The sequence below is a fragment of the Cadophora gregata genome (genome assembly GCF_030347475.1).
Source record: "Cadophora gregata isolate MNR1 chromosome Unknown scaffold_12, whole genome shotgun sequence".
NCBI lineage: Eukaryota > Fungi > Ascomycota > Leotiomycetes > Helotiales > Ploettnerulaceae > Cadophora > Cadophora gregata.
In genome coordinates this window covers 191,844-203,369 of record NW_026695935.1, presented here as the reverse complement: position 1 = coordinate 203,369, position 11,526 = coordinate 191,844, and the positions used below count along the sequence as shown (strand labels likewise).

The 11,526-nt window shown below is 49.5% G+C and overlaps 2 protein-coding genes across 2 annotated transcripts; both read right to left on the bottom strand.

Moving 5' to 3' along the window:
• Window positions 1-994: 994 nt before the first annotated feature.
• ONS95_002899 (uncharacterized protein) lies at window positions 995-2,142 on the bottom strand (the record flags this gene model as incomplete). The annotated part of the gene is made up of 3 exons (XM_058496183.1): window positions 1,357-2,142; window positions 1,192-1,272; window positions 995-1,090 (listed from the first exon to the last, which is right to left on the bottom strand). The coding sequence occupies exons 1-3, from the start codon at window positions 1,909-1,911 to the stop codon at window positions 995-997; spliced, it is 732 nt and encodes a 243-aa protein (XP_058353434.1). The 5' UTR covers window positions 1,912-2,142.
• A 2,950-nt stretch (window positions 2,143-5,092) lies between these two features.
• On the bottom strand, window positions 5,093-11,334 carry ONS95_002898 (uncharacterized protein). Its single transcript, XM_058496182.1, has 4 exons — window positions 10,541-11,334; window positions 8,548-10,489; window positions 8,364-8,495; window positions 5,093-8,311 (listed from the first exon to the last, which is right to left on the bottom strand). Exons 2-4 carry the CDS (start codon window positions 8,707-8,709, stop codon window positions 5,861-5,863), a joined length of 2,745 nt encoding a protein of 914 aa, XP_058353433.1. The 5' UTR covers window positions 8,710-10,489; window positions 10,541-11,334; the 3' UTR covers window positions 5,093-5,860.
• Between the last annotated feature and the right edge of the window lie 192 nt (window positions 11,335-11,526).

The window sequence follows — 11,526 nt, the reverse complement described above, 5'->3', positions numbered from 1 at the left end:
GAATCAACCCTTCGTAAGACAATGAAATGGAAAAAAGGCAATTTGCAAGACCCAAATCCACAGCTTCGTATACTCACCCAGTAAATATGAGTGGCCTATCACCTGACTCGAACCATTTAAAGTTCAGCGTACGAGTCGCGCGACAAAGCACGAAACACTGGTGCCTGTCTTTCGCTACTTTCGGAGGGGCGATGTCGGTTCGGCCATTCCGAGTTTTGAGTCTCTGTGGTGTCTTTGCCTGTTTATAGGAGAAGATGGCAGCTGCTATTGCCGTGTGGAGGGTTTGAATTGATGGTCACATGCAATGCTGACTTGGGGTTGGATGGTGTAAGCGAGAAGGGAAAAGGGGCTCGCTTACGAATGTCGATTCCTCTTTCCTTCTCTTCAATTGAACTTGAAGATGGCAACACGTAATCACTGCAAAACTCGAATGAGACATTTATTTACTAATTTATGACAGTCAAAGATACTTTGATGAGGTATAAAGCTATCCATTTCTGTTTAGCTAGAACTGCGGAATGTAGAACTCAGAGTCGTACGAGAAAACGTCACCCTTTCACCTTTTCACTCAGAAATCAGATCTTCGCAAACATGATCTAGAATTGCGGTACAAGATATAAGCAGTATATCACCTCTCAACTTCATCTCATCATCCTTTGTTTCAAAGGGATAAGTAGCACTGCACCACAATTTCTCCAGGGTATCTCTGCCCACACCTCACCGTGTCCCAACCTTCCACAGAGACACGAAACAGACCCACAAAGATTGCACAAGACTAACGACAGTTCATATTCCTTTGTACCAGTTCGATTCGTCATTTGTATTCATTAACCCACTCCACAGATAGTCTGTTTATGTGATGCACAGCATCGTTTTCTCAATCAATTACGCCAGTCCTCATCCTCTCCCACGGCATATTCTATCCAAGACATGCTCATCCTGGAGACCAAACTAGATACAAGCGCTTCCAGGTATTCTTCCAAGAAATAGCTCATCATAGCTGAGATCCCTTCACAAACACGAACTTTCCTGATGCCTTCTCTGGTGCCTTATCTGGTGTAGCAGCAGCCATTGTACATCCTGACATTGCCTGAAGGGGATACAGCGTTAGATCATGGACTAATACAGGAGATGTCTCTTCTTTCTATCGGAGGAGATAGAAATCGAGATGAAGAGGGAGAAGGAACTTACAGCAGCCAAATTCAACTTATTCTGCTCAATGCCTCCAGCGAAATCCTTCTGCAGAGTCTTGACCGTCTCCCCAGCAGCGACCTATCATCACAAGTCAGCTCACAATCCAAGAATCTCATTCTTCCCAATAGCAAAGAGCTTCGAGAGAAAGACTGAATGACATACCGTATCGATAGCCCCGCTCGCCGGAATCGCCAAGCTCATCGTCAGATTCAACTCCTCCGCCTGCGCCCCCGCAACCTTCGCCAACCCATCCAACGCCGCATTCCCCGCCGGCGCCAACTTCTGATTATTCTCCCTAATCAAAATGCCCTTCGTCACGAACCCCATCAGACTCGACTGCGTAGCACCATACAGTGTCATGTCCAATGGGTTTTGACCCAGAACCATGCCAAGGGCGTTGACGGTCGTTAGTTCGTTGTTCTGGTCGTCGATGTTGGATTGAATTCCAGCAGCCAGGGCGAGGATTTGAGGGGAGCAGGCACCGCCGGCGGCGGTGGCGTTGCTTGATCCTGAGGAGGAGGCTCCCCCTCCAGGTGCGGCGGGGGAGGAGGGTTTCCCTGAGCCTAAGGCGGCGGCGGCGGCCAATTGGTGCGGGGTGCCATATTGGTGGGATGTGAGGGTTGGGGAGGGGGTGGGGGGGAGGGCGCGAGTGCCTGCGGCGGGGAGGGCGAGAGTGCCTGTGGCGAGGGTGATGAGTGTAAGGAGTTGCATTTTCATGGTGGTGTTTGTTTGTGGGAGGCGGTTTGTGGATGTGACTGGTGTCTCAAGTTGATGTTCCTGGCTGGATAGCGGAACTGGTGGGTGGTCAGTTGTTGACGAACCGAAGGTTTGGGTAGAGAACGAAGATATTGAAATGTTGAGTTATCGACGATGAACTGGTCCTGACCACAGAATAGAATGGAGTGAGCGGCAATGACGGATCAATCTATCAAACAGACGAGTGAAATGAACAGCTAGTTAGAACAAAAAGCAAAATCGGGACGAAAAAAGGGAAGTCTCTTCATATATACCACCACCATCACCACATGCACAATCGCAACCAACCCATGGCAAAACTGACTTCATCAATTGCATATGCCACTACAGCAACTCTGCATGACCCTCACACAGCACTAACTTTTGCACCCAGCATCCGTGAGACGTACAAAGCGCAGTCGCGGTCTGAGGAGAAGTTTATTCATCTAGCTTCGGGATTTGGCCCTTGCACCGCCGCACTACACACAACGGTTCTCCAATCCAACCACTCAACGCTGGCTACAAGCTTCGTCTGAAGAACTCCAAGAACCGTTAAAGAGAATAAGCTACCGCTCAAGCTTTGGATGAATCGGTCGTGGTACCGGTTTGGGCTAGATCATGCGTGAGTGTTTGGATGTGCAGGTTTCGAGGTTGAGAACCGTCGGTTTGTGCCGAGGGAAGCTACGTTGAATGGATGGAGGGGTGGTGTAGAGCTGGTACAGGGCGGAAAGTGGAGGGTTTTGGTTAATGTTTGACAGAAGGCAAATACTCTCGCAACCATGGCTTCAATGCCTTGCCTTGCCGCTGCCCTGGTGTGAGCTGCTCTCGGTGCTGTAGGTAAGCAAGCTTTCAGTTTTGACTCCAGGAAGACGTAACTCAATAATGCAAGCTTCTCTTTCCGAAGGCTTTTTGCGAGGAATGAAAGAAATAAGCTCGACTTTGGCACAACAGTTACGGTTACTTTCCACGGTCAGTCGTTCCCAAAATCTCGCTTAAGTTTCACTGCTGTTCTTGCTCCTGTCCCATTCGCCCTTCCCCCCATTTCCGCACCCACAATTCCCTTACTCTGAGTAGTATGATAATTCCACCTTATCAATCAATCGAAACATCTCAATCACCACGCAACAATCCCACGCAATAATGATCTCCTTCCTCCCTCCCCATCTCTCCGCAAAACGAACACCACCACCCAAGCCCGATCGACAAAAAATCACCTAAAGCCAAGCTCAAATAAGCTTTCCCCTCCGTCCCCCAACCCCCGTTTCACACATCCCCCTCCATCACGGCACCTCGTTTCACCGGCTCTCTCACCCCAAAGTCTAAGTCCAAAGCCTAATAATCTTGCCCCATCCCTCTGTCCTTCCCAATTTCCAAGCCAGTTTCTTCCTCCCATGTTCATGCTATCGATGCACCTCCTCTCATTTCCCTTCCTTCAAGGCTGAAGGTCAAGAAACTGAGAAAATCGAAACGCGCGATTCGAAGATCCGGAAATATTGCGCCCCACCCACCTCACTCCACCCAGTTCCACCCTCACCCCACGCCATGGCATTCCACTGCATCCCTTATGGAAACCAGAGACAGGAGAATTCGAAACGTACTTTTACTTACTTACTTACCTACTTGTTTTGCTTGCCTTTTGCCTTTTGCCTCTTGCTTCCTTTCCCTTCCCTGTACAAACAATCACCTGAAGCATGTCGCATGAGTACTCCTCAACTTTCATCACTTCCCCATCCATTTCGCTAAACACCGCACCACCACCATCATCAACAGAATCAGTTGGAATCGACATCGAACTTGCCATTTTACCCATCACCATCTCCCTCTCCAGCAAAAAAACCATAAATCAAATCCTGAACTTGACGAAAGAGAAATTCTCCCATGTAAATTAAATACGTATGGGAACTTCGCGCATCAGTCATCAGTCCAACTTGCGCGTCTAGATGGCTGGGAGTGTTATTTCCACTTCCATTTGCAGAGACAAATATAAACAACAATACTAATACCAGTAACACGTTCCTCACTACCCCGTGCGGACGAGCATACCAACCTACTTGAGTAAGAACTTAATTTTACTGAATCCAGAATCAGATGAACCTTAGCTTTACCTCCCTTCTTTGTGTCCAATTCTCGTTGTCGCGAAGGTAGTACCTCGCCTGCAATAGTGGCGATCATGAATTTACAAACCTCGTTGATTCCGTGCCATACAATGAATGAATGCCACGGTATGCTTGATCCTGCCACTCCCGTCGCCTCCTCAGATCCTTCCTCCCTCCCCTCCTCCTTCAAACACAAAGCCACCCGGCCGGACCGATCCGCTCCACTTTCAGTTCATCTCATTTCGTTTAACTTCCCCTTCCCCGTTTAACTTCCCCTTCCCCTCCCCCTTCCCCTTCCCCTCCTTCCCCTTCCCCTCCCCCCTCCTTCCCCGTCCCCATCCGACCTCACCGTCCAGACCACCAATATATTCATAAAGTAAACTAACACACTAATGAATGAATCGATCATCAATCTCCGTTCAAAAGGCAAAAGTGACAACCTCACTTACTCGCCTGCAATTCGAGTAACAATCATCTACCTACCTACCTAGCATTACCCACCTACCTCGCATTACCCCCAAAAACAGGGAGCAACAAATCCAACGCAAGAAATGCAAGTAGATTCCCCATTTCTTCTTGTGATTGAGGCTATCGAAGGAAGGTGGGGGCTGGTGGGGGGAAGGATTGAATGAATAGAATGGAATGGAATGGATGGATGGATGGATGGATGGATGAGTGGATGGATGGATGGGAAAGTGGATCCTCACCTACATACTCCGTAAGCTATATTATCTAGCAGGCGCGCGCGCGTGCGTGTGTGTGTGTGGAAGATTATTACAGGATTGAGATTGTGTTTGTGTTCTGTTCATGTTTGTGTTTGTGTTTGTGTTTACATATGACGTATATGGACATATATATATATATATATATATATATATATATATATATATATAGTAAACATAAATATAAACAACAGGGATCTACCAGGTGATAGGTAGGTAGGTAGGTAGGTAGGTAAGTGTGAGCGAGCGATCGATTTTCAGGTATTTGACAATACGCTACGCTAAGCTATAATAAACATGTGGGTGATGGTAGTGGTAGTGATTGTTGAGTGGGTTGGTTATATTATCGTATCGTATCGTATCGTATTGTATTCTCCTATTCTCCTGTGCTATGTGCTATAGATAGAGGATTTGGAAACTGCTAGGCCAGGTACGTATATACTATGCAGATCAGAAAGATCAGATCAGATCAGATGCTATATACCGCCATTTCTCCTCCCTGGCTCTGTCAAACTAAGGTAGGTAGAGGATCTTGTCTTGTATATACAGATATCAACTCATACAAGATCATTTCATACAGAACGTACAAGCATACAATTCATACAAGACACATGCATACATGCAAACATATACAAAACACACGTCACTCTCTTCATCTCTTCTGATTCTCTCTTTCTCTCTCCTCGTACAAAGGCCTGATAGCCATTCGATATTCAACCATTCACTATTCGACATTACCATTTTCGGGCCTGCTAAGTGCGGTCACATATCACATACCCACATCCACATTACATCGCATAGAGGCGACGGGATCCCCGTCCGCGAACACACTGATGCTGTTGATGGACGTCCTGTGGTTCGTCCAAACCCCGTCAGGGCACTGTGGTACTGTACTGTACTGCTGTACTGCGGTACTGTACTGTCGTCCTTCTCTTCCTTCTGTTGTGGGGTTTTGCGAAGTCGTACTGTATCGAGCAGTGCGGGTACTGATTCCCTTCCCGTTGTCCTCGTTTCCATTCCGCACTTCTTATTCAGCTCTGCGGCTCTTGCAGTTTCCCACCCATGGAAAGGCATTAAATCGTGTTATATCGTCATTTCTCCACACCTTGTCCTTCACCCCTTATCCACTGCATTTCCACCTGCTGCTCCTACGGCAGGACCACCACTCCCACTCCCACTCCCACTCCCGCTCCCCGCACTCCTACTCTCCCTATGCTCCACCCACGCGCCCCCACTCCCCGGCCGCGGACTCCTGATCTTCTCGAAAATAACACTAAACCTCCGACTCAACCTCCTAACCGGACTTTCTCTCCCCTCAGCTTCATCTCCCTCCTCAAACCCCAAGCCCCCCTCATCCCTCGGCAACAAACTCCCCTCCCTTACAGGATCAACCACACGTCTAACCCTCGGCACGGAATTCAAATACATCGGGTACAGCGTGCCGACCGCAAACAGCGCCACAATAACACAATAGCTATACTGCACGCTCCTCCCATCCACCTTCTGCACAGCGAGCATCACGAACGGGAAGACCGCACCACCACTCGCCGCAGCAGTGAGGTAGCTAGCACCCTGTTTCGTCTTACGGCCTAGACCACGCAGACCGATCGCGAAAACAAGTGGGAAGACGGGACCTTCGAAGAAGAAGAAGATCAAAGCCGGGCCGGCGATGCCGTTCGCGCTGGTGGAGAGCGTCATTGTGAGCGCGGAGAAGATGATGCCCCCGAGGAAGGTGGCGAGCAGGAGGATGCGAGGCGGGATGTAGAGGCAGAGCACGGCGAAGATGTACCTGCCGAGGGCGAAGGTGGTGTGGCCTAGGATGCCGTAGTTGGTGGCCGTGATGGTGAACTGGTCTGGGCGGGAGAGGGAGTCGAGCAGGGCGCCGAAGTAGATGGAGAGGCTCTCTTGGGCGGCGACGTAGAGGAATTGGGCGGAGACGGCGAGGATGATCGATGTGTAGAGGAGGGTGGGGTTGAGTCCTAGCTTGGGGGTGCTGAAGACTTTTTGGGAGGGGGAGATGCCTAGGTTGGCGGATTGGGAGGCGAGGTCCTCGTCTGTGGCTTCGGGGAGTGGCATGTAGTAGAAGAAGAGGGCCAGTATTACTGTGAAGAGTGCGATGGCGAGGTAGGTCCATTGAACGTCGATGAGACTTGCGTCCTTGGCCACGCTACGGAATAAGACTTTCTCAGCTAGAAGTTGACTGAGGACACTGCCTGTCGCTTGCACGCCTTGTGCCATCAGGAGACGGAATTCGGCGTACTGGCTAGGACCGCAAAGTGCAAGGAAAGGATTGGCAGCAGTTTCTGTGACGGATAGTCCAAAGCCAACGACGAAATTTGAAATGATGAATCCAGGAAACGATGTCAGTACTGCAGAAGGCCAGAACATCAATGTTCCAGTCCCGTAGATGCAAAGGCCTGTGATGAATGTTGCCTTGAAACCGCCCACACGGAGTGCCCATTGTCCGACTGTCAAGGCGCCAAAGAAATAGGCTCCGAAATACGCTGATGTCAAGCCAAGTGTTTGGCCTACCGTCTGATGTGCGATCTGTGAAATCTCGTTGTTGAGTGTGTTGAGAAGACCATAGGAAAATCCCCAGAGAAAGAAGAGGATCGTAACGGTGATACAATACTTGAATGCCTCCTTTCCTTTGGTTTTGAGCATACTCTTCGGCCGTTTCATGTTCACAAATCCGAAGTACAGGGTGTTTTCCGTAATAGCCGTTCGAGTCGTTCGTGCTGTTTGTGTTCGATTGATAGTGTTTGTCGGTCCAATCCCTGATCCCATTCCTCCTGGAGTTGTCAGGAAATCCATCATATCCATCTCTTCCTCTTGGGTGGCACCGGTATGTGCCTGAGGCAATGGCCGTAGCTGTGTATGCGACTCCGCAACAGATGGTTGCTGCTCAGCATTGGAGTCTCTTTGAGGTTGTGAAGAAAACGAGCCAGACTTCTCTTCAATACCGCTTCCACTTCCACTCCTTGACCGATCTGTGATCATGGATGGTAAGATCCGCTTGACCAGTGGCTTCAAGGTGGGAATACAAGCGCAAATTATCCCCACGTTGACTTCTACTGCAGACCACATCAAAGCTGTACTGGCAGTCCAAGCAAAATCAACTCCAGTTCCCAGTCTCGATTGCGCGATGGTTTGAGTATCCACCGCTTGCTGCAAATAGTAAATCCTAACCACATCAACAATGGTAACGAAAATACCCAGAGCGAAAGTCAAAATCAGAATAGTCTTCTGTCGTTGCGGTAGCCGCATGCCCGTTAGTACTGGAATTGGTAGTACCAAGATCGCCAAATCGGTAATAATGTTGACAGGCGCCGAACACAAGTACAGTGTAACGATGGAGATACATTTCTGGTTGGACTTGGTAGGGTCGTACGCGGCGCTGACGGGGTTACACTGAAAGGCGTTGAGGAACGTGAGAACCACGCCTGCAATGTTCACCACACCTAGTGTGACGTAGGATGCGATTCGGAGGATTTTCTGTGTGTTGCGTGACATGCGGAGGTAGAATATCAGGATGGATGTCTTCGTCGCCATCAATGCGGGGTTCTGCGACTGTCAGTCTTACCCCGCCTCGAGATCTGGATAACTTAGAACTTACGTAGATAATCGTAAATGCATATTCAGCACCTCGAAGTGATCCAACCCACGAGCTGGGGATGTCGACATCGTGTCTCCCTAAGCCCTTCGCAGTGCCATAATCGATCGCAAATGATAGTCCAAAAGCCAGGAACTGTTTCGCATCAGCTCAGCCGGTTCTTTGTGTCCATTGCAGGTCCACTTACCCAGGCCAGTAGCATCATCCAATCATCCCATGTCTTATTTCTCAGTATAACAAATCGACTGAAGATTCGCGCAACGACAAAGAAAGTAGCCAGCACAAATGTCACGGTCGTAACGACGAATACTGATCGCCCGCGCGAGGGCATCGTACGGTCGTGGTCCATCGCAGCGGTTGCAGTCCCAGTCGCAGTCGCAATCGCAGCGTTCCAAATTACAGGGTCGGAAAGTTAGGTCATGGTTGTCGTCGATTCCAAGTCCAAGTCCAAGCCATTGATTTTGAATTCCTTCCTCTCTGCTCCGATGTCGTTCTCTCGCACCCTCTTCTCCCTTCCGCTTTTCTCTCTTTGTCACCCAGGGCTGCGATGCGCTGCTAGCGGGTACAGCAATTCCGGCGGCTGTAACTCGAGGTACCCAATTCCAGCCCGAGAGCAGAGTTCAAGTCCCGTAGTGTAGGCGAAGATGTATGGACCGCAAGTCACGCGGCGTTTCGCAGTTCGGACGAACAATGGCTGCCTCTCATCTGACTCTTACAGACCGCTCGCTCCTTTGTCGTCTCAAGAACGTCTGCGACTCCAGGCGAGTTGTGGATCTGGGACGGAGGTGTCGAGTCGAGTTTGTCGTCTGGCTGTTATGTTGAAAGGTTGACAGCAGCAGCAGCAGCAGCAGCAGCAGCAGCAGCAGCAGAAGGAAGAGGTTCGGGTTGTTGAACACGAGTGATGTGTGGTGTTCCATTAGCTCATCATGCCCGAGGACTCAAGCCAACCTTTTTTTGGTGTGGTTGTCCAATTACGCCCGCTCGGCCCAGCCCAGATGGATGGATGGATCTTCAACAGAGAATTTACTAGATTTGTCTTCCCCACAAGAATGGTAGGCTGGGTTAGCCGGAACCATAATTGTCAACCCAGAACTGCCTGACAGCGATTACATCTCTGATTCATTCCACCTTGGCACTTTACTTCCATAGTTTCTCCCCGTTCATGCCATACATAATCAAGTCGTCCAAATCAATCCACGGCCCCAACAAATCTGTCTGGCTGCCTCTCCTCCTCCTCCTCCTCCTCCTCCCTGCACAACCATGCCAGATCCTCGGGTCCAAGGGCTTTCCTTCTTCCCCACCTTTCCAGACCCCTCCCTCAACTGCCCTGTCTCACCTAACGAGTCAAATCTTCAGAGTCTCCAAAAGTCTCTCCAATCCCTATCCCCTCATTCGCCTACTCCTCCCTCCCCCGCTCCACTTAGTACTCCCTCATCATCACTCCCCACTTTATTTTGTTACCCTGGAGCCGAGCCGTCCCTCATCCCTGACCAATGACCTCAGTGCGCAGGCCACGAGTCCCACCCCTGCTATTCCTGTTCTGGGGTCGGCCTTTGAATCTATTGCTCAACGGGAGGGAGAGGCAGAGGCAGGCTTGATGAAGTGCCAGAGGTCATTGAGTAACCACTGTGCTGGTACAATGGTTGGTCGGCTGAGTTACGGGTTTGGTTGTAGATGGGAGCTGCTTTAATTGTCGGTGATATCCACCACAGTAATACTGTAGCATGGAAGTTTTGATGGGTTTGGAATCTTTGATGGACCCCGTGTGATGGACAGGTAAATTTATAACCCCGACCGATCCCAAGAACCTTCCGAAAATACTCGGAAAGTCAAGAAAATCGCATCCGATTAGACTTTTCCTGCCCAGGTATTTCCCACGTGTCTTCCCTTCCAGTTATTTACACTTTACATTACAGTTCACGCAGCAGATACTGCATGCCACGCGAACCACGAACTCTCTTACGCCCTTCCTCCTGCATCCTTCTTCCTCTCTTCCTCACTCTCTTACTCCACTACCTCAATAATTATCCCCCGAGATTCAACCCATAAAAACACCCCATTTGTTGACCTCCCTCTGGATTCCTAATCACAGCGACAAATATCCCGCTCTCTTCTCTTTTCTTCTTCTCCTTTTAATTGCGGTGAGTGAAAATGGCAGGGTAACAAAACAAAGTCCCTACCTTGGTAGATTCCGCGAACATTTCCCCATATCTCCCTCACCGTTCAACCCCAGATCCTCCACACAAGCGGGAAAAGCTACGACCCGATGGCGTACTGTACGTGTGCCGTGTCTCTGCCTACTCTACCCCGCAGTCACGAAAAAAAGAAAGAAGCAATTCCATGCCGCCGCTTGAGTGAGGGGTTTTGCGGGCACGGATGGTTGGGGTTGAGGATGAGGCTTGAAGAGGCGTTTTTGTGTCGGACCGATTTTTTGGAGGGAGATGATTCGGGGAGGGAAATGAAATGTCACGTGTTGGGTAGATGATTTCTTTCTCGCTTGTTAGTTGTTGATTACTTTGGTTATCTTGCTTCGTTTTGCTTCTTTTCATTTGGATGTTCTGCCTTTTTTGGTTGTTTTTGTTGATTTTGATTTCTTTGGGATCTTGCTCTTCGGTTAGAGCAGAGTGTACCTACCTTAGCAAAGGGTCATGCTGCATTTGTAACTTGGATTCCACCCTTCTCACTAAGAATCTTCTCCTGTCAACCTCCTTCCTTTTATGATAGTGCTGGTACTACAAATCACTCAATCACTTAATCAATCATCCACCAGGCCCCAAACTCCCTTTTTACTCCATCCATACCTGACCAACATTGCCGCTACATTCGAGAGCTCTACGGAGCCCCCTCAGTTTATCCTTACACAGCAACCTCTTCGTTTCGTATTTTGCACCTTTTCCGAATCTCATTTCTCAAATGCGACTCTCGTACTCAAGCCTCATACTTGGTCTTCATCAATGCATTCTGTGATCCCAGTTCGATCATCAGGCTCAAAAACGTTCGCAAGGTGTCAGTAATGAAGAATACTCGAATGTATACCCTCCTCCCCTTCCTCAATTTTGAGACCTGCCTGGCTCTGTCAGCCTACCAAGCCCAAGCGCTCGTCAGAGTCTGCACAGTGTCGAGGTCCAGATGACGAGGTCCCATCATCTCTACCACACCCCTGTCG

Excerpts from the sequence above, each read along its gene's own strand:
- ONS95_002898 (XM_058496182.1), bottom strand. The coding sequence starts at position 8,709 with ATGGACCACGACCGTACGATGCCCTCGCGCGGGCGATCAGTATTCGTC. Across the intron at positions 8,496-8,547 it reads GGATGATGCTACTGGCCTGG|TTCCTGGCTTTTGGACTATC; the intron begins GTAAGTGGACCT and ends GATGCGAAACAG. Across the intron at positions 8,312-8,363 it reads ATGCATTTACGATTATCTAC|AACCCCGCATTGATGGCGAC; the intron begins GTAAGTTCTAAG and ends TGACAGTCGCAG.